The following is a 22,943-nucleotide window of genomic DNA, read 5'->3' as shown; positions in this document are numbered from 1 at the left end:
TGGGGCCAGAATCAGCTCCCATTGATATCAGTAGAAACACCCCATTAACTTCAATAACAGCTGAATTATGGTTTCAGTGAACAAATGTCTTCCTTGATCATAAAGTATACATAAAGAGTTTGAAATCTCTGCACAAGAGATATACATTCAAATAATCTTCCTTAGTAACTAGGAATACTCCAGTGTAAACAAGGGTGAACCAATTGACTTTAGTAAATTTGAGCTCCATGCATACCAGGATGTTTACAAGAAAGAACAAAGTACATGGCTGCAATTCCATCACAAAAAATATTATACCGTCAAATCACATTAAATTACTTTAAAGAAGGTGAGAGGAAGGGTAGGAGTTACTGGTGAATGTACCATACTGAGACAAATGAGCTGTCCTGAGCAATTTCTAGGAAAAGCAGTTTATATCATCATATTTTAACATCACCAGCATAGTGTTTGTTTGCTACTTAACACTAAAATATACATGAGAATAAATTCATTAATACAGGAACAATCAAAACCTCTTAAACAATCAAAACAAAATCAAAGCAACCATTAGAAAAAAAAATCCATTGCCTCAATGTTTTTTTGCTAGAGTGGAGCATTTTGAGTCTTTAATTTGCTTGCATTCAGCTTTAAGATCATTCTGAAGGGGATGCAAGAGATTAAGGAACCAACTATGTGGTCATGCAGAACACCAGTATTTAAGGAACTTGTTCTAATTTAACTGTGCCTTACCATTAAGGAAAAAAAAGTAATCCATTCCAGCTAATCAGTTTTGTATGATTTTGTATGCTTGTGGAAACTGTGCAAAGCTGCAACTGTGCAAAGTCATCACAATCCTTTAACTAAAATTGACAGAGCTGAGTGTCTGCTGCAGAGAAACCTTGCAGTATGGTCACGCTGCTCACTTGTCAGCAGCAGGTCAATGTATGTTAGTCAAGGTAACTAATATACATTAGTTAGTAAATCATTAAAAATAACAACTTCATAACACAAAGAATAAGTGATACAGAATTTGAGCTTTGTTATTCTACAAAACTGAGCGTCATCTTATGAATTTTCATGCTCTCCAAATAATATATTCAACACACATGTTGGTAGACCTGTATAATTCTTCTAAAAGAAAAGTAACCTGTGTAAGTATATTCGCAAAATATCTTAATTGAAACTTTAAAAGCAAAAAAAATGAGGCTTTTAATGGAACATTTATGCAAGCAGGCTACACATTCTACTGCAAGTTGGACGTGCATAATTTGCATGCTCGTTTTTAAAAGGTTAAAAAAAAAAAAAAAGAGGGTTTTGATTCAAGCCCAGGACAAAGCAAGATGCACGTTTTTCAACTCTCTCATTCTGCCACGTTCTGAGTAGAGGACATGACTAAAGAAGACACAGCAATGCAAGCACCACATACAAACTTAAACAAACAAATTGTTCCCTTTCCACACTGAACATACTAAGATTAAAATGATGCCTAACTAAGCACATAAATGAAATATAAGTGTGTCATTTGCAATAAGTTAGGAAGGTTAGGATGACAACTGTATGTCAATTGACATGCTAAAAGAAATTACATTAAATGGTTAAAAGGAAGAGAGAAATGATGAAATATAAAAACAACACTGCAAACTGCTCAAGTTCAGGATTAACAAGGCACAGAGACCTACCAACACAGAATTATCCAACAAGATTTCCTGCACAAAAACAAATGACAAACCAGTCATGACAAAACCAAAATATAAATATCAGTGATACCAACCACACAAGGAGACCATTACATGTAAAGTCAATATATATTAAAGTTCAGAATGTTATCTCAAACATGCCAAAAACCTATCTTGCTTAGTTCAGTTATATTTTACATCAAAAACTGTAAATCGCAAGCCAGTTTCCCTTAAAATTAGTATTTAAAGGGACCGGAACTACGACAACATAATCACCTATCTATGGCTTCAGAATACCTTTACCATCTAACAGCTGAAAATTAATGTTCAGTACATCATAAACTTCCACAGACAAGGTCTCTGGAAGTCTATACTTAAAACAATTATGTTAGAGCTAATGGTAGGCCTAATGAAAAGCATATCATTTCTATTCTGTTGGAGCAAAGAGCTCAACTGATAGGATAAGTATCTGTTAGATGCAAAGTGCCATAGAAAAAGATCAAACTGATAAACAAGGAGTATTTGAAGAAGCTGTAGAAGGGCTGCTAGTAATGACAGACGTGTACACAAATAAAGAAATACACAACAAAAACCAGCGAAGCCCTTGCCTGACTCATGTTTTGTCACTGCTAAAATAGTCACAAACTCAATGGCCTAAATACTTTGGAGTCATGAGAGATGCAGTACTCTAAGAGGAAGGGAACAAAGGTGGAGGAGGTAGCTTGCAGCTGCCACATCAGTTATGTCGACAAGCCCAATGCAGGGAAGTCTGAAAGTAGATATTTTCTGGAGACCATGGGGGAAGAGGATAGAGAAGCAAGTTCAAAGATAATTTATCTGATGACAGATTCTTTACCTTTCCTATTTTTCTGTCTTAAATAAATCATGGTGAATATCCACAGTATCTAATATCTGGATTTAATTCTTGACTTCAAAGACTCCAGAATAGGAGGGGCATCACATCTCATTCATGACATGTAAAAATTTGCACTCACAGATGACTTGCTGAAAGTCACCCTGCATGACAAGTACATTCAAAGGCAGACCTCAGGCCCAATTGAATGATTTGCTCTGCTTCCCTATCTAGACAGTGATGTAGTAAGTGGAAACTAAATGGGAAAATGGTGAGTTTTGCAAGTTTGCCTGTGCAACTATCTTCTCACAGATCTGCAAAGCACATACTCAAACATTCTAACACGTATGAGTGACATATCCTGAACCGTCAGAATCAGCAACACTGCTTTTAGCTCTGAAACAAGTTCCTTACAATGAGAAAAGTTTGTCCATTTAAGACCACTGACTTTGGTGACATCCTCCCCTCTACAACTGATAACTTCTGGGATAGAGCTGAGCATGGATGCTTCTACAGATGCCCAAACACATACACAGAAGCAATGAAACACGCTTCTTAATTTAATAATATCTATCATTTAAAAATTCATAAGGTACTTCGTTTAGTACTTTGAGGCAATTTGTAAAAAATAATAAAAATAACATTATATAGTCAGAAAGACTTCATCATGACCTCCTCTTTATTTGTCGCTACTTGTTATCAGATTGCACTGTACATGGGAGCAGATTGCAAACTCCATGGATTTACAAATGATCCGAAGTGCTAATACATCCTCTGCGCAACAGAATGAATCATGGGATTTATTATGACTCTATCAATGTAAAAAAACCTGCACTTTACCCAGAAAAAAACTGCAGCTGTTTTATGTTAGAAGAACAAACACTTCAGATGGGTTCTAGTTATTCTCTAAGCAGCAAATTTAAGACAATATGAGGTTGAAAGAATTTGTCCTTCCAGGTGCTTCCAACCTTGCACAATCATGTTTGTAAGTCAAGCAAAATTAAGATAAATAAAAGGTGTCTGAACTTCATACAAAGCCAATGTATGGTGCATATGGCCACTACTGACACACAAATGCTACGCAGGAGGAAATGCAAATAAGAAAGGTGTTAGACAACAGAAATTTTAAAAACAAACAACAAAGAAACAACAAAAACAAATATTTTATTGTCTTTTTTTGTTTGTTTTTGTTTTTTTGTTCACCTCTGATTTACAGGGATATTTGACAGAGTTTTATTTGCAAACAAACAACAGAAAAAAAAACCCCTAGATCCTAAAACAACATAATTAACTAATATCTACTGGAAATACATTGTTATTTTCTTGATAGAACTAAGTGTTTGAGGACAGCAGCTATTAAAATATATATACTTTTGGATAGATAAATAAATAAATAAAAGCTGGAAAACAAAAAATCCAAACATCTCTCCTATCAAATAGTATTTAATTTTATTTATCCCCAATACCTAGTTTCAGACTATTACTTACGTGTCTAAAAGTTTTATACTGACTACCAAGAAGTTCACACTCTAAATATTTAAACTAGCGCTACAGAAACAACAAAATAGAGAAATCTACAGTTTTTCCACCATCATGAAAAATAATTACTGAGAACCGTCTTGGTTTATGAGCATACACACTGGGGGCTTCTTTTCTCCCCACCAAAAATAAAAAACAATGGCCAGCATAAAATAGATGGTAAAAATCTAGTGCAAAATTGGATGGTGTTTTCTGTCAGACAACTGGCCTCAATAAGAAAAGCAGAACACACTTCCAAAGTAGTTCAGAAGAATGAGATTTCTACATAATGTTCTCTCCTTAAGATGGCGCAGAAATGGAGTATATAATTAAAAACAGAGAATAGGGGATATGAAACATCTCACCATCATGTAATGAACAGTAATTACACCAGTTAAGAAAACTTGTTCATTTTTTAAGCATTTCCAAACACACGATCTTAAAATACAACTACTACCGTATTGATATGGATGAGTAAACATGTACTCACACATATGCAGCTTACAAGGCTAGACAAGTTGACATGTCGAGGAGCAAACATGTGAAGCTGCTGAAGGCAAGAGATGGCTTGAGCCTGAACAAGGCAGTCAGGATTATCTTGCATCACTGCACAGCCGAGGAGACAGGAAGTTCTTAAAGCTGAAACTGTAGCACTACTGCCTATAATCAGAAGAAAAAAATACACCAATTCTCTTTCAAAACATGGTAACTCATCTTTTCTCCCAAGCCACCCACAACTCATCCTTTTGAAGAACATTGTCTATATCTCTTATATTCTGATATCACTGTCCGGAGGAAATTTCAGTGTTCAGGTAAGTAAATCTTGTTTTACATGCACCACTGTAGCCAGACAAATTTTACGTATCTGCATCACAGCTAAGACTGCTAAGACTAGACTGGCTCCAAATGCCTTACATTTGAGCTCTGAATGCCTCCTATTTTCAGGCTAAACGTAAGAATTACCAGCCAAGACACAGCTTGGACACCCATTCCAAACCAAGGAAAAGATGTCAAAAGGAAACACTGTTTTTGAAAGACCAGTAGTTATCTTGATTGCTCATGGTCTGTGGAATACTGTCTAACGAGAGAGAAAAAACTCAATATGCTTATTCGCATATTAGATTTTAATTATAAATTCAAATAATTTTAATAATTTTGTTGCTAAACCAAAAAAGGCTGACAATATTGTACATTGCTCACCTTGCAACTCAGGGCCCAGTGTGGTAATCAATGCATTTAAACAGCGACCAAGGCTTTGGTGAACTTCAGTGTATGTAGGAGGCACAGTTAACAACAACATGAGAACAAGAGATAAGGTAGGTTCCACATGCACATGGTACAAGGGGCCAGCTAAATCTACTGTCAGGGACAAAGAGTGCAGTGCCCATGCCTATAAAATAAAAGAAGCAATTATGTAATATATAAGTGATAAACAAAATCTTTAGAGCAAAGAAATTCAATTTCTAAGTGTAATAAAAGTCGTACTTTTAGGTTCCAAAGGGGCAAATAGGGAGGTTTTAAAAAGAACTTTCGAGAATCTTTTTTTTTTTTTTTTTTTAAAGGAACTCTGCTGTGCAACGAAAGAACTGCTTTAAAATTGTCTTTGCTTATAAAAGAATAAATTAATAGTAAATTAATTTATTTGTGAGGATTATTCCTCAGATACATTGTTTGTAAAACATTTTATAGTCCCGTGTGCAATAGTAACACTGATAACTATAGATAACTATAGATAACTATAGATAACTATAACAATAGTTATCAAAGTTAATATAACAGAGTGTTTAATACAACATTTTGGCTGTTGGTGCAAAGTAATTGTGACTAAATCTATTTCATGTCTTTAATTAAGATTTATACGAACACATATAATATGTACTATGTATCTTAAAAGTATTCTTTTAGAAAGCAGTTTTAGCCACAGAGAAATCATTTGAATTAATCTCAAGAACATCTTGCCTGACTGAAAGAACTATACTGATCAAGTTCTACAGCATTCAGGCTTCAAAACCCTGTTATTTACTACATATGCCTTCATGGAAAAAAATTGTGAAGTACATTTTGTAGCAGAGACAAAAACTGACAAGAACAGAAAAAAAAACCCAAACAGCTGCCATGTAGTCAAAGTCAAGATATAGTGAATATGAAATTAATCAATTCCTAAAGCATCAGATATTGTTTATAAGTACAGTTTAGCTTAGCCTTATCACTCTCACCGATTATAAAATTAAGAACCTCTCCTATCTCATCCTAGGTCCTGTTTGGAAGGAAAATAGTATGGTCTATTTTCATTGCCTTACTTCTCCACTCATCAACACCTGTGAGACGCATCTAACAGGTTGTGAAATGTTATAAGAAAAAACATTTATGCTAGAATATAAATCTGTTAATTTGTAACATAACATTTTTAGATGAGTGACAAGTACCTGTACATCAGGAGAAGTACTGTCCTGAGATAAAGTATAAAGGATTCCAACACATGCATTCAGGTGCTGAGTAGAACCTATTCCTCCCAGGTATCTATACAGACATCCCAGTGCCAAAGAGTGGCCCGTTCTTGATACCACATCTCTAGCAGATTTTAGCCTATTAATTATAGGGAAAAAAAAGCAGTCAATGTGATCACCAAGACTGATATTACACAATCACAAGTACAAATGAAAATTCTAGTACATACTAACTAAAACACTTGATTAGACATTGATATACTGCTAAAACTGTAGGTTAAGCATCTATTATCTGAAAGAAGTAACAAAACATTTTAGACATACATAACTAGAGCTGCTAGAACAATGGGCCATTTAACTTCTCTGAAAGTCTATGTGCTCACTTAAGACTATAATCTTAAATAACAGAAAAACAGCTGCATACAGAAATCGAACTGTTTTTCTTCTTCATTTTTGAAGTAACATCAAGGAAACCACTACTTTTCTACTTTTCTTTAAATTATTATCATACTGGGGGCCAGGTATATTTTTAAGCGTTGCTATGAACTCAATCAGAAATTCAATATACTTCTTTGAACTTACTTGTCAAAACTAACTTGTGCTAATCCGGCAGTAAAGGCACTGTCAGAAACCACCTGAGCCAACCTGGCCCAACACTCTGCAGCAGCACATCTTAGAAGTGGATTATTGCTTTCCAAGGCACCAAGTACCAGTGTCAGAGCAGATCTTCTAACTTCTTCTGGTCCTAAACTTCCCTTGCAGTTAGCCAAGTGCTAAAAATAGACAGTAGATATATTAGACTTCTGGGTAGTACAGTAATCAGAAAGCTTTTCTGTCAGTCATGCAAAAATTTCAAGATCTGAAGGAAGAATTTGATTTTCTTTCCATCTCATTTGTGGAGTTCCTCAATTTTTATTTGCTCTTCAAGAATTAGAATTCTAACTCCAGAAAAGCACACATCATATAACAACGCTACAGCATCAACATTCTGATTTCAAGAAATAATGGTTTACAGTAGAACACATTAAACCAGCCCACTAGCATAAAATTCAGAAAATGACAAATAGAAAATTCTGATAACATACGGAAGAGTTTCAGTCAAAAAAAAAAAAAAAAAAAAAAAAAAAGCAAAAAATGCAAAATTACAGCAGCTGCAATTAAAGGTCTTGCCTGTCACAAAAACATTTTTAGTTTGAAAAAAACCTTAAGAAGGAAAGAACAAAAACTGCATATGAATAGAGGAAAATACATATAAAGTATCAGGGAAAAGCAAAAAATAACAGTTTGGAGATTTTTTTTAAACCAATCTCTACCCCCTTTTTTAAAATTTGAGATAAATAGTGACACATTTGGAATGACAGAAACAGAATTTCCCCTTAATCTTAAAACACTGAAAAAATTTAACTATGACCCTGTAGCACTTACGGAATATATTACAAACACAAATGTTGCCACAGAAAACAGCAGGACTGTTTTTTACCTTGATGATGAATCAAAATAAGAATGGCTACATAGACACATTTGAATGAATGGATGCAATGTTTTAGAAATGGAGAGGAAGGGAAGGAGAGAGAAACAAAGGAGATTTACCTTTAAAAACGTAGAAAAGGCTGACACAACATTTAATTGCACTATTTGCTGTCGTGATCCTTTTGTTTGCTTTAAAGAATTCAACAACTGTTCTAGTACTTGGAGCCTTAAACAAAAACAGAAAAAAAAACCCTCACAGATTAAAAACAAACAAACAAAAAAAAAAGGAAAAGAAAAAAAAAGAAGGAAAACTACTCCACTACACCAGGTTTTCCTTTTATTTTGTTGAGAAAGTGAGGTGAAACAAATCGAGTATTAAGCTCTGAGCATTTTCCTTCAAGTAGCATAGCTGCCTACTACAAACACAATTACAATAACCTACTTCTGGGTGCGTTTTTTCACCACAAGCAACTTCAAACAGAACATGTAATAATTTTCTCATCTGAATGATTTTATTCACGTGGTTCATGGAATCCCCTTTCATAACTGACACAGAATTGTTTTCTACTGTTTGATCTCAAGTACACTGACCACGTTTCAGCATCCCCCAAATCTCCCAATGGTTGAAGTTGCTACATTACCTGTGAATTTCTGCTATATGGCAAAATATAACTCCAAAAAGAGTTGTTGCTGCACTGACAACTGACAGTGCGGGAGGTAGTGGTTTAGGTACCGAATCACGCTTTGCAAGCTTCTCGTATATGGAGTAAGGATCGTATTCCAGACTTCCTCCAGCTACATTGTTACGTAAAAGGAGCTGTAAGAAGGATACAAGTGATCAAGTCATAACCAGCACTGATCTAAATAAGTAGAACTGAATGAAAATACAATACTACCAGTATACAATATACCAGTAGACTAGAAGTACCTGCTCTTCAATAAATCGGTGGTCAGTCTCCTGCAGTAAGGGACCAAGTAAAAGGAGATCATCCTCATGACAAAGGGGTGGAAGCAAGAATGTAGAGGCATCAATCTGGCTATCTGGTATAGTTAAATCCACCACTATCTCTTTCAGAACAGCATGGAAGCTTCCTTTAAATGAAAAGTAATTTTAAAATTTTGTTAATTACTTGCAATGTGAAACTTTGTGAGCACGAGGATATTTATACTGAAAATAGCAATATCCATGTAATATTCTCATGGAGTTTTCAAATAGTTAACTGGAGAACACTTTCTTCTTGCTATAGAGGAAACAAAGAGTACAGCTTAAGATAAGCAAACTCAGTGCTTACAGTAATATAGAAGATGAAAAAATGAGTTCTTTACAGAAGGCAAAACACTAGGTAGTTACATCGACTATTAAAGTCTAGAAAGAAGATAGGTACAAGGACAGGCATATTTCTGCTACAAATTTTCTGAAAATTAATGCTGTAGAATGTGATATATAACCAGACAGGGATACTTGGACTCAGCAGGCAGGCACCATTTAAAAACATTTATAAATATACTAAGTAACCAACCAAGATGGGTCATTCATTCTGTGAAAGTTGTGGATTGTACTCTGATATTTCAGGAGTTTGCATTCACAAAGTAAACCATGAGAGATTTATTCTATGTTATGTTCTGAAAGTTTACACTAGCAGAAAAAAACTTGCATGTACTTCTGTGAAGAAAATTTCAGACAGCATTATACATTATTATACAGTAAAAAAAAAAACTACCATTGAGCATTCAGAGACAGACTTCCAGGTGACCCTGCAGTGAGAGAACCTGTTCTAATGCTGAGAAAAGTCTGCCAAATTTATTAAGTGGTGTTGAAAAAGACAGTAGAATTGAACTTTAAGAGTGTATGCTCATTATAGAAACATTATGTATGAATACACCTCCAGACCATTATGATTGTAAAGTGAAGTTGTCATCATTTAGGAGATGTCAGCATTGGAAGCAGTTTAAGTCCACACACCCAGTTATTTGCATTCAGTTTTCTTGTTAGAAGACCACATAACTACCCACTAACACTGAAGTTGCCTATACTTCCTCAACACAGTTCCAAAAGTGGAACAGCACAGTTGCCACCATGTTATCTGCTGCTTCTGCTGCAAGTATGTAATTTTTTCCAAAATACAAATCAAAATTTTCAAATGTTAGCAATATCAAATATGTTCCAGGATGCACAGCTACAGTGCCAAAGCAAAAGAAATTCAGCCTTTAAACAAAAACCAACAAAGTGAAAACAACTAGAAACTGTTCTTTTGTGAGTTGTTGTAGACAATCAAAACAATGACAGCTGTTATGGGTAATCAAAGCAAAATGGAAAAAATCCCTATGAAAATAGGTATCAGAATCCAGTTTAATTGAGATATTCAGCCATTTTTATCCAAGTTATCCTAGCCAAGTAAACATTTATTTTAGTTCCATCCACTTGGCCACCCTCAACATGCAAAACAATACCATCCCAGTGTAAAACGTTTCAGAATTTTAAGCAAGAATGACGTTCCACTATTCTAGCTATTCATCTAATCCTACTAGGAAAGAGAAGTGGATGCTTGTATTCTGTTTTATGGTTTAGACAGTAGAACGTGACAAGCACAAAAAGCTGAATAATGAAAGGAATCCTAATGAGTTTTCTGACAAAAATCATTAATTTCAGATAACAGAAAACAGCAGCAAACCTAATAAACAAAATTTAAGCTACTGAATGGTGTGAAATACTTAAATTGAACACTGTTATAATAATTTGTATTAATTCACATAAAGCAAATGTTTTAGTCTTAGAAACATGGGCACAATATAGTTCAAAATTAATGATATGAAAATAATAAGCGGGTAAGAACACCTCTTCTATGAAGAAAGACTGAGTAAGTTGGGTTTGTACATCTTGGAGAAGGCTCCAGAAATACCTCATTGTAGCCTTCCAGTACTTAGAAGGAAGATTATAAACAGGAGGGAGACCAACTTTTTATACAGTCTGATAGAGATAGGATAAGGAAGACTAGTTTTAAACCAAAAGGTGGGAAAAAGGGCACATTCACAGTAATCCTTCTGTTTGATCTTACTAGTAACACAAAGTAGCAAGACAAAAGCATCAATGGTGAAGAAAGGGAACAGGAAGGGACCAAGCAGAGCATGAACAAGTCCTAGTATCACAGACCTCAGAAATCTAAAGGTTTGATTTAAAGAGGCGTGCAGGTATGAACATACGGTACATCTACTATTATTCCTAGTAAATAAGGAAGACTAGTACTAGACACAGAAGAATGCATCCTGGATTCCATAAGCATATTTTTTCTGCAATAATTTATTTATTTTACTTCTTTTAATCTTCCCATTAAAAACTTTGATAGTGTTTCTAAATGATGCAAACTTTCATGACCAGAACATGTAACAGACTGTGAAAAACAGGCTTTTGCAATATGCATTTTTCCCTTACTTTCCCAATCCTCCCCACACTGCTGTATTACAAATGGGTGGACAACTCTTAAATTACACCTGATAATATGTAGTATTGTAAATACTAACAATGTTAGTATTGTGATTCTAATGATATTATTTATTTATTTAAAAACAAACAAACAAGCAAAACCAACACAACCCTATTCTTCCCCACCCTTCCCCCAAGAAAAACTTTTGAACTTTATTTATTGGCTCTAGATTATAACACTCTAAGCTAGAATCTTGCTCTAACACAAGATTCAGGCTTTACATGTCACTCTGCAAAATAGAAAACTCAATAGGTAGACTATATGCAGAAATCTCAAACCAAAGCACTGTTAAATCTGCTCAACCTCAAATATTTGAATTGTATAAAATGTTGTTCCCCTGTAATAAAAGGACAAAAGAACAACCTTTGCTCTGAGGGATGGAGTTGTTACATCCAGTACTTCAAGATTAATTCAGAAACAAATGTCACACACATAGTGTATACATAGTGTATATTAACAATTGTTAATTCAGAACGTGACAACAGCTTTAAGGCAGAGAAATCAGGGACTCATGAGAATTCACAGAGCATTTACCACTAGATGGAGCAGATTATTTGAAGAAAGACTCCCTCCATGATGTGGAGGATGCAATCAATTAAATGGCTGGCTGGCACATCCGTCTGTCCTAATGAAATACCCTGTACTTCATAATTATCAGACACTCTGGTTCCTTACTTCAGTCCACTCAGTGATGAACTATTCATATGACTATTTCAAAATGACAAAAAATAATGTTTTAGTTGATCTATTATTAGTCACTGTATTGGAGAATTAGATTTTAAATATGGCAAATTATGTTCTGCTACAGAACAGTGAATCTGCCCTCAGATTTTCTTCACATTTTTCTTTAAAAGCAAACATTTCATCATCAATTTGAAAAGGATAAGATTAATGTATCTGTCTGGACAACCTGCTCTAGGTTTCCCTGCTTGGTCAGGATTTAGAACGGATGACCTCCCAATGTCCCTTAGAATCTCAGCCATTCTGTGAGCCTGTTTAATTGAATTATTTCAATGGATCACACTCAATTGCCTAATGCTGAAATTACATTTTTTGGATTAAGAATTAAGGAAGTAAAACAGATATCACAGGAAGTCCATTTCTCAAATAATTCAAATCAAAAGGTTGTCTACCTTCAAGTTTCAATTAAAAGCAGCACAAAGCCTATATTTCTAAAAGAAAGAGGAGAGAAAGGATCACAAACACTAACTTTTCAAGATTTTCATTGTGACTTCACTCCAATTTCATGAAATATAAACAGAAGGAACAAAATGTGTTAAAAAAGACAAAATTAAATCTTGCTAGCTGAATATATGCTCAGCATGCACCTATAGTGTTTCTAGGGGTGTTCTTTGTAAGAATACATACCTTCATACATTTTTGGAGGTAATACTGCCAGTAATTCATAAAGTTTATGTCTGTAAACTGTTGATGGTGTTTTTAAAGAATTTCCGTAAGACTTAGAGATTGAAGAAAGCCTTAAAACATGAAAAGTGCATTAGAGATGTTAAAGAGTTCAAGGATTATTAAGTCTGGTTCTATTTGTACCAGAATCTACTAAATAATTTCTATAAGCGTTAAACTGTTTTGATTTGCAGTACCAATAGCAGAAGCTAAACAATTTCACATCATCTGAGAGAACCTCTTAGTTCACATTCCTGTCTTTGTTTTAAATTTAATACTAGAGAAATATATAAAGTTTTCTATTGTCCCTGACTGTACCTGTACGTATCACAGCTGATTTCTGCGCAGGTATGTTTGCAAGGTAGAGTTTAGCACATTACATCACTACTTACTCTGGCATAAGGCAAAAGTTAAATTACTAAATCCTTTCCAGTTTAGTTATTAATTTAAATATAAAATGTAACATCTATAAATCTTTTTGTTCCAGAGTATTATTGTATTTTTAAAAAAAAGACCACGTATACAAATGAATATGCAACTTTGATAAAAGTTTGAAATCTTTGGAAAAAAAAGCAGGAAAAAAAAGACATAAATTTAATGAAAGTATATAATAACTTCTTCCCTTAATTTCTTTATGTGATACTGGAATCTGCAGTACACATTACTATGTCACCTAGAGTCGTGATACTGCTAAATCCTATATTCTAATTTCTGTGCTTTAAAAAGAAAGTTCTTTAGAAAGTGCACCAAATCAACTGCAAGAGAATTCCTCTGCACCTTTTTAAAATCAGAATAGCATGTAACACTTTGACACACTTACTGTGTCAGTAAAGCAACAGCACTTGGGAGAGGAGGAAGAAGTCTCTGAAGAACCTCATCTGTAAGAAGACCAGCACAGTTGGAAATGAAGCTTCTGATTGCTAAAAAAAGAAAATTTAATTTAATTAAAGTGAGATACATAAGGAAAAAAAATGCATAATTACCTCACTTAAAATTTTAAAATTTCCATTTTTAAAAGCATTAAAAAAAAAAAAGAAAAAGAAAAGGCACTTGGAATAGTAACTTAAAAAACTGATAAAATTACAAACAAAGAAAATCATATGCACAAATACATTGTTTTTGTGTCTCAGCTTGGAAACCTGTACCAAAGCATTTTTTGCTTTTTGGTATGAATTGTATTGTGGGATAAAACTCAGCTTCACCATAATTCCATGAAAATAATAACAACAAAGAAAATTAAAAAAAAAAATATGGGAGGATGATGATTAGATTACCCACTGCTTACTTGCACTGCTACTTTTCTCTTTAAATTTCACCTAATGACTGTGCTTTAAGAAATAGCTTACATGTACTTACGTAGTTCTTATTACTTACAGAAAATTAAATTTGTATTACTATTACTATAAAGCATAAAAGATCTATTTCCACAATAAACAAATAGTAAAATATTATTTTTATTTTACAAGTAATCTAAGTAATTAATGTCGAATTCCACACTTTCTGACGAATTTTAACAGTAAAAGAAAGGGGACTGCTACACTATGGCACATGCTTCTGCTTTACAACAGACTCTATAGTACTCCAGAATTTATGACTGCAATACATTAAGCACTTCAAGAGCAGTGAAACATTGTCTTAGAAATCCAAATTCCCAATATTTCACAATGAAATAATGCAGCCTATCAGGCAGTAGATAAATTGTAATTTTTACCTGAGCCTTCCCCTTCTTGCAGCTTTCTTAGACTAATACAATAAATCTATTTTACAGTAAGTCAGCTATAAGGAAGCAGAACTGGTCATTCACTAAATATGATAACGTGAAGTCAACACAGCATATCCTGGTTTGGGTCCTCAGATGTTACTGTGATGTACTGTGATGCTAAGGAAGAGAGGCATTCCTTATATCGTTCACAGCTTGGTCAACTGAATTGAAGAACATGAGCAAAAACCCTCTACCAACAATACTGTTTGTTTTCAGAGTTATGAAATACACATAGAATCATCAAATCACCAAGGTTGGAAAAGACCTCCAAAATCATCCAATCCCACTAAATCATGTCCCTCAGTACATCTCTGTGTTTCTTAAATATCTCCACTGAAGGTGACTTTTTAGAAGTTTTCCCTAATGTCCAACCTGAATCTCTCCTGGCACAACCTGAGACCACTCCGTCTTGTCCTGTCACTAGTTACACGGGAGAAGAGGCCAACCTCCATCTTGCCACAATCTCCCTTCAGGCAGTTGTAGAGAGAGTACATGTGCACACACACGCACACATATATATATGTGTTTATATATGTATATATACACTCATAAACACACAAGCTTGTAATGCTGGGGGGCAATTGTATCCTCTAACAGCCAGTGGAGGAAAAAAAAAAAAAAAAAAGAAAAGAAAGAAAAAGCAATATGAGTACTTCTTTCAGAAGAAAAAGCAAATTATGAGTCCAACTACAAAGAATGGTACATTCAACTTACCACAGAGAGCACCAGCACGGCCTTCTAGAGTTACTTGCCATGTAAATGAATCTCCTCGTGTCTTCTCTGTTTCTAGGTCTTTAGGAGATGATGGAAAGACACACTTCCACAGTAAAAGTATTCGTGGAAGGTGGTATTGGACAACCGCAGGACCTGTAGGTATTGACAGCTGTCATACTAATGTGAAGGCTCAAAAAAAAATCCAAGTGTTCTTTTGGTTCTTTTCACTATCTTCACAAAATCATTACATCTGCAAACATAACTTTATTCTATTTTCCCAACCTACTCATACTTCATAGCTAGGAAATTTACCTGATACTCCACATTCATACATGACTACTGACCCATTTATTAGTAGGTCATCAACTATGACTTCTGTCTTGCTAAGCATAGACCGTGTGCATCACCAGCATAAAAGGGATGTATAACACAATAAGCAGTGCTCAGAAAAGCTAACATTTGTTATATGTTAATACACAAGGTGTGTTTTCTATAATTCAAGAGAGCTCTGGGAGCTGTTAGGCAGAAATAACAGCTGAAAAAAGGTGACTGAAAAAAACACGAACAAAACTGACAACATACACCAGAATCAATAACCTGATCACTAATCAGAAAGTACAATAACATTTAGAAGGAATTCAATACTTCTATCCCAGCACATAATTAATAAGATACTTAAAAAAAATAAAATCACTGTAAACATTCATAACCACAAGGATATTTGATTAGATTAATTTTTAAGCTTATCTTCTAAATTTAATTAATTGCAGTCCCACCCAGCTGCACCCACCCTTTCAAACATTGTTTCCAATGATCTAATAATAAATTTGAAACTAACAGCCTTTTTACATAGGACAGCTTAGTTAAATTTAAGTAAAATTGTATGCAGGTATTACCTAATGTCATGAGGGCTGCTATTAACAGCCATCCAGCCTGTGTTCGCTGCAGTGAAAGGCGACTGTTCTGAGAAGCAGAACACAACAAATCTTCTGCTACAGACATGATTACCTTCAAAGTTAAAGAGAGAAAAAAAGAGCATCAGCATCCTAGCAACTATCAGATGTTTCTTCCAATTGCATTTGCTGCAATACTTAGCTGTATTTCACTACCCCAGATAGAACATGGTCTTCTTCTCACACTTTGGCTTATGAAGCAATGACTGACTGCAGTACTAGTCTAGGATAGCTTCAGCAGGTGCTGCGGGGAGCCAGGTATGTTACCTAGCTTCTTTTTGAAGCTTATTTCACTACCAATAGTGAAATAAGAGCTGACAATTCTGATACAAATATACATGAGAAGGATCAAAGCGTTTTGATATTCTACTACTATGTAGAAAAATAAATAGAGCGAGACATATGAATTAGAGCTCAGAAGAAGTGGCGAGAGGAGTAAAGTGTCTTTTTTTTCCTTCTTTTTCTTTTTTTTTTTTTTTCCTTTTAAATACATCCTACCATTTTTGCTGACAGTTCTCAATTCAACAAATATCATGAATAAAAAAGCAGGATAGCAGGGCATGCTATGATAAAAGTCAATCCTGCCTCAGCTTCTCCACAATAACTGCACGTGATCTCTAACATGCAAAACTCAAGGTGATAATCTGCACCTGTTAACAGAATGCAAGGCACCTAGAATTTACACGGAAGATCATACAAAGTGTCCATACTCCCCACAGTATGGCTAAAGCATGCAGAAGTATTCTGCAAATGGTTGGCTTGCACATGAAAGTTGGCTTCAGAAATATTCTCAATTTGTATACATGGAGAATTCAATAGATATGAACATACTGTAAAATATTACTTTCCTCAATAGTGTTATTGGTTGAAAATGAATAAACTTATTTTAATAGATTTTAATAGGTTTAAAGTATTTGATTCTAGTCACTTGCTAAATCACACCAGTAAAAATGACTGATCATTTACTATATTCAAATTACCTGATAAAGAAGCATCCTAGAAAGGATCTCTAATGATTTCTAACAATTTTTCCTCTTCATGTACCAATACATATTTCTGATGGATTTTCTAAAGTACCAGCATTAGTTTAGAATGTTATGTACATATCCACTAATTACTTCCTTGCTCTGAGGATAGGTTCTACCTGTAGCTCTAACCACTCTGTCAAAGGAAAATCAAATTAAAACAGCTTCTGTCTAAGTTGCTACTATCTACTTTTGGCATTTCCTTTTCAAAACTCTTCTGTTTAACATTGCTCTCTTTCAGTTCCTCAGAAGAGTTAGTCTGGAATCTGTCAGTGTCCCAAGAAAAGAATGGAGAAGGGCTTCTGTCAGCTCTTCTGTTCTCCATCCCTGCCAGCTTAGTACAAAATACACTGTTTCTCCCACACTTTTCTTTGCCTTCCCATATCTCCTACTGCCCCTATTTGACTCTATTCTACTTTTCTATAAGAAAGCTTTGAAAATTAGTTAAGTTTCCTCATCAAATAGATACTGTAGCTCTGTTTAGGTGTATAGGATTGAATAGTACTTTTTTGTACAAGCAGGTAAACAACACTCATTTTGTTCCCTTGCCTTGAAAGAGAACACCACCCCTGGTGAGTCTATCACCAGGAAAAGTTTTTAAAAGTTAAAGAAAAGGGACTTTTTAAAAAAATAAGTTGTTTCATCAGAAGCTGATACGTTGAATGTTGAGAACTGTAGCTAGCAATGTCTGTTAAGGAGTGGTGTGGAATTGCCAGAGCTCTGAACACTGGGCAGGTGGCCTGGAATCACTGCAAGAGTGATTTTGTGCTAATACATTAAAGCATTTCTTTCATTTCACAGAGGTGTAATAACACCAAAATCCACAGCACTGTCAAAGCTGCCACTCCTGAAAACATCCCAATCAGAGTAAATGAACATTAGAGAAGAAGCAAGAAGGTAAGCTTCTGCATTTTGCAGAAAATTAGCATGTACTGCTGATATTTGTGCTGCACCAAGTTTTTCCAGCTGTGAGCAGCTCCATGGATACACTACTCATTGAGATGGAAACAGAGAAATGAAGGCTGGGAGAAGAAGCTATCAGGATATCCCCCAAACTTCAGACTTGAGACATGTTTTCTTTAGGTAAACTGTTTGGAGCTATTAAATTTAAGTCCTCACAGAAAATTGACCTCGTTCTAAAAATAGCGTAGAAATACCTAACAATCTTCTCCACTACAAAAAGATATCAGTCAATGTGAATGGCTAACAAAATCGCTAATGAACTTTGCCACAAAATTCAAAATCCAGGCGCATTTGAGAAAAACACTTGCATTTTCATGATTATGCTTTGAAATCCCCTTCTTGTAGAAAGAAAATACCACATCAGTATCCTGGGTTTTGTGATCACGTGATGAAGAACAAATATTGCTGCAAAAAACCATCAAATAATTGCCTATAACTCAGACCATACCTTCCCTTTTCCATGTGGAATTCCCAGAGGACAGTGTTTTACTGCACCCAGTAAAGCAGCAATAGCAAAACTGAAGCCAGTTACTGCTTCTGGGGAGGATTTCAATGCATTCAGACGTTCAATGCAACGATTCAACAGTAGAGACACAGAGGAGGGTAATGCTATTGCAATACAGCGTAAACACCAAGCTGCTGTTAGCCTAACTGGAATGCTGGGATGAAGGATAACAGAAATTACTGCATCCAGAACTCCTGAAAAATAAAATGCATGAACACATTTAAGAAGCTGGCAAACAGATGATCTATAACATTATGTCAACAAGCAAAACGTATATGGAATTATGAAATCTCTAATTTCTGTACCTCTCTTTTAAAAGTACTAGTGATTCTATCTCAAAATATTTGTCATCAAATTTAAAAAGTACAATTCTTTAATGAAAATACTACCCTGAAAAGTAATAGGGTGAAAAAACTTTAAAATATCATGTGGTTAATCACTGACGTGAATTAAAAACTCTGTAATCATTCTCAACAAATGAACTGCATTCAAGGGAGAAAGACACACACAAACCTATCCAGAAGAAAACATTCTCTCTGCAAGCAAGAAAAGTAGATAAAGACACTGATCTTGATCAAACTGACTCAGTTTAAATACTTAATTAAGTTAAATTGTATACTAATCTTTTTTTTTTTTTCATCTTTTATTTTTTTATTTTTAAATGAACATGATAGTGCAGACAAGATGTAATATAGACCTCTCAGGGCAAGGCCTGAAAATTTCATATGGCATTCAAAAAGTCAACTTCTTCTTTTCTTTTCCTTAAGAAGAAAAAAGTCCAGAATTAAAGAGGTCTAGGTGAAGAGACTGCATGCTACAAACTGCACACAAGGACTGTTTCCCATGCCAATGAATTTTAAAGAGTTAACAGTCCAGCCACAAGCAATCATAGAAGATCATAGTAAACATGAGAATATATTTTATACTCTTGTACATGAAAAAATTCAGGGCACATACCTGTACTGGAGTCCTGTAGTAATGGTGCTGCTGTAGTTCCTAAGCCATGGATGAGACTGCCAAGTTCTTGAAGTGCACACACAAGCACATGCTGACTTGCTGTTACATCTGCTGTACTAATTCGTGTCTCCAAATTACTGTCACTCAGTGAAGCATCTAGTAACACAACATAGGAAGAACCCCATGAAATTTCTACCATAAATGAAACAAAGCCATCAGGTAAAGGGTTTTGCTATGGCAGCTTGTCCGTATTGCTAAATGAACTTTTATCGCTACCATTTTTAATCACTGATCAAACTGTTTTTATAAAGGTTTACTTTCATTAAGGCAAGTATATTTCTATCACTTAAATGTCTGTGAGGGCAGTTGGAAAGACAAAATAGTAAAAAAAAAAAACCAAAAAACCACAAAAAAACTGCAGATCTGAACTCGATGAGAACAGTGGCTAACAAGAAGCATGCCATTCCCAGTCTTCCCAAAAATGACTTTAAGAGGTCATGCTTTGACAAAGAACAAATATAACCTGTCAGATTATACACACAGTAGGAAAAAAATCACAGGAAAGAAGGAAAGAGCACAAGAGTGAGTGTGGAATGAGGCACAAGAAGGGGGAGAATAAGAATAGACACAATAATAGGGAAGAAATAAAGCTGGGGGGAAAAAAAAAAAAAAGAGAAAAAAAAAAGGTTTACTTGTTTTGTTTCCTAACTTCACCTTTTGAGACACAAATTATGTCAGTTTAGACCTTTATCATATAGACAGAAAACAGTACACAGCAGTACAGAATTTTCTTTCACACCCCCAACAAGGATGATGGTGGGAAATGAGCAGTTTGCTTGGAAGCTGTGTACCTAACTAGCTCTTTTCTTCAAGAGGAATACTCTTCTTTATAATTATAAACAAACCATCAGTAACGTCATAAGAACTGAACAGGAAAGCAGAATGTGGCTAGATGCATATCAACTGTCAACTGCCATTTTACAATGTCATCTGTGTTACATTCCTGCACAGATACATTATACTGTTATATTTGCAAGCGGTTAAAGTGATTTTGCTAGGGAGTAAGTAACTAACATTAAAAAAAAAGAAAACATTAATATCTACACACAAACAAAACAATAAAAGCCCAGGTTAAAAACAAAGCAAACTATCAAAAACCTTCTAAATTATTAGGGTGATAAATCCACAGTAAATATGATATTTCTGCATTAGGAAGTTAGACAACTACTTAAAGAAAAAACAGAGGCTCAAATGGATAATCTTGTTAGATCCATACCCACAACTTTCTTCAGTTTCCAGACGGCCTGACAAATCTCCTTGGCAGCTGCAATTTGAGCTTTTTCCCCAAGAAGGCCTCCTACTGTAGCTCGAAGGATAAATGAAACACAGCAGCGACAGCCGATAGCATCTGTCTGATTCTGAATAGCCTTAGGGTGAGACTGAGAAACAAGATCTAGAATATGGGAAAGGAAGGCAGAGAAGTTCCTTTCAAGCCACTGTCCTCCTAATGTAGAGACAAATACCACGTACGCCTGTAAAAGATTTGAAAACAAGTCATATTTTAGAGGAAAATCATCTGGAAAACTGCTATCAGCTATTCCACATTTATAATTATTTATCCACATATATAATTATTTATGCCTCTGTGTAATGCCAGAAAAACAACATCAGTGAACTGAGTTCATAAATCAGGTACATTCTCACCTGCAGGTAGCAGGTCAAAAATGTAGCACTAAAAAATATTCTAGTGATAACACAGCTTAGTTTGACTGTAAGTTAATTCAAGTTGCTTGCCTATTTTATTTCATTCCAGAGTGTGAGAAATGGCAGTTTACCCCACACAGGCACTTGTTATGTAAAACACTGCGTTTGGTCTCACCGAACAACAGCTCCTAGCTATTTAACATTCTGCACGTGGAACACAAATTTAATGTATGAATGCTTTTTAAGAACTACTGTGTTAGAATACAGTAACCCATAACCCTGACAGAATTTTGTTATTATAGGCTTGGAATTAGGGAATATATGCAGCCCCTAAGCACTGTTCTTAATCTCAATGATTTTTAATTGTTTGCTTTGCAGTGGAGGTACCATAAAAAGACTGTGGACGTCACAACAAAAAGAAAGAATGCAGAGTCACTTCACAAATCTAATTACCAGAAGTCCATTTATTTTGCTACATAATACGCTCCCTTATAAATGCCTTCTATGTGCATACGTGGGTTTTTTTAATGAATAGATGTGTTAGCACCAAGAAAAGTGAATGCCATAAAATGAGTATACGCAATTGAATATGTAATAGTCCTCAAAAGAAATTTCACAGATACTACCCATATCAACAAACTTCTCTATTTACATCTTATATACTTTGACTTGGGTCTAACATTAATGACTAAAGTATTTACACAAAAGAAAGTGATGTAATGCAGATGGAGAAACTGTACAAGAAAATCCTGTTAGCAATTAATAGCTCTTAACAAATACTACCTAGGCTTAATAATGTATATTACCACTGTTTTACAAATTTGAAAACTGAGGAATTTAACAGAATAGTGTTGCAAAGACTCATACTGCCATGGCTACATCTTGAACCCACCATATCTTGAATAAACACAAATTATTCTTCCATATATAAGAAGCTATCTTCAGGATATTTCTTGTAGATTTAAAAAATTATAACAGACTGTAATTCAAATAATAAACATTACATTTTATAAATGAAAGCATTTTCTTCTTACAGGCATCAGTATACATAAAACAGAATTTCTTACAGAAACATCAGTGATTTTACTGTGACAGTGCAGCCAGAGCACACCGTCTAGAACTGGTGTATATTAGCATAGAAACGCATGAAAAAGGGAAACAATCTCTTAAAAAAAGTACACGTAGTCAGAATACTGAAATGAAATACTTATTCCTAGGGAAAAAAATTAAAATAATAAAAATCAATACAATGACTGCATACATAGAAAACCCTAGGAGAATGGCATGCATTTTCTAGGCAAACATTTTTCCCTGGCTTTTCTGTCATTCTGCCAGAAGTTCACATGCCCACCTAGCATGAGCTGAACACAATCTCTGAGTACATTCTAGCTGCTCCAGTGCAAAGTCAGGCAGCTTCCATCAGCAATTCAAACTATTTTAGAGATTGCTTTCTGCACTACAGTAGTTGAAATGACTAAAAATCCCCCTAATGGCAAAAGGGACATATCAAATACTTGTGCAGACTGAAACA

The 22,943-nt window shown here is 34.8% G+C and overlaps 1 protein-coding gene across 9 annotated transcripts in view; it reads right to left on the bottom strand.

The window, feature by feature from the left end:
* HEATR5A (HEAT repeat containing 5A) overlaps nucleotides 1-22,943 on the bottom strand; it is a 55,407-nt gene that overhangs the window by 14,167 nt on the left and 18,297 nt on the right. For 8 of the 9 annotated variants that reach the window (XM_015864928.2, XM_015864931.2, XM_015864929.2 and 5 more), the window contains 15 exons: nucleotides 20,985-21,240; nucleotides 19,709-19,864; nucleotides 18,695-18,945; nucleotides 16,202-16,313; nucleotides 15,306-15,458; nucleotides 13,650-13,749; nucleotides 12,794-12,903; nucleotides 8,872-9,035; nucleotides 8,585-8,760; nucleotides 8,064-8,169; nucleotides 7,056-7,246; nucleotides 6,453-6,612; nucleotides 5,227-5,416; nucleotides 4,517-4,686; nucleotides 1,659-1,685 (listed from right to left, as the gene is read on the bottom strand). In XM_015864928.2, the coding sequence (XP_015720414.1) occupies nucleotides 1,659-1,685; nucleotides 4,517-4,686; nucleotides 5,227-5,416; nucleotides 6,453-6,612; nucleotides 7,056-7,246; nucleotides 8,064-8,169; nucleotides 8,585-8,760; nucleotides 8,872-9,035; nucleotides 12,794-12,903; nucleotides 13,650-13,749; nucleotides 15,306-15,458; nucleotides 16,202-16,313; nucleotides 18,695-18,945; nucleotides 19,709-19,864; nucleotides 20,985-21,240 (2,322 nt within the window). The remainder of the gene's footprint in view (nucleotides 1-1,658; nucleotides 1,686-4,516; nucleotides 4,687-5,226; nucleotides 5,417-6,452; nucleotides 6,613-7,055; nucleotides 7,247-8,063; nucleotides 8,170-8,584; nucleotides 8,761-8,871; nucleotides 9,036-12,793; nucleotides 12,904-13,649; nucleotides 13,750-15,305; nucleotides 15,459-16,201; nucleotides 16,314-18,694; nucleotides 18,946-19,708; nucleotides 19,865-20,984; nucleotides 21,241-22,943) is intronic. The other variant, XM_015864934.2, reaches the window with a different exon arrangement.

Source organism: Coturnix japonica, chromosome 5 (assembly GCF_001577835.2).
Source record: "Coturnix japonica isolate 7356 chromosome 5, Coturnix japonica 2.1, whole genome shotgun sequence".
In the NCBI taxonomy this organism is placed as follows: Eukaryota; Metazoa; Chordata; class Aves; order Galliformes; family Phasianidae; genus Coturnix; species Coturnix japonica.
The sequence above is the reverse complement of the archived record's forward strand: the minus strand, read 5'-3'. Positions and strand labels throughout refer to the sequence as shown.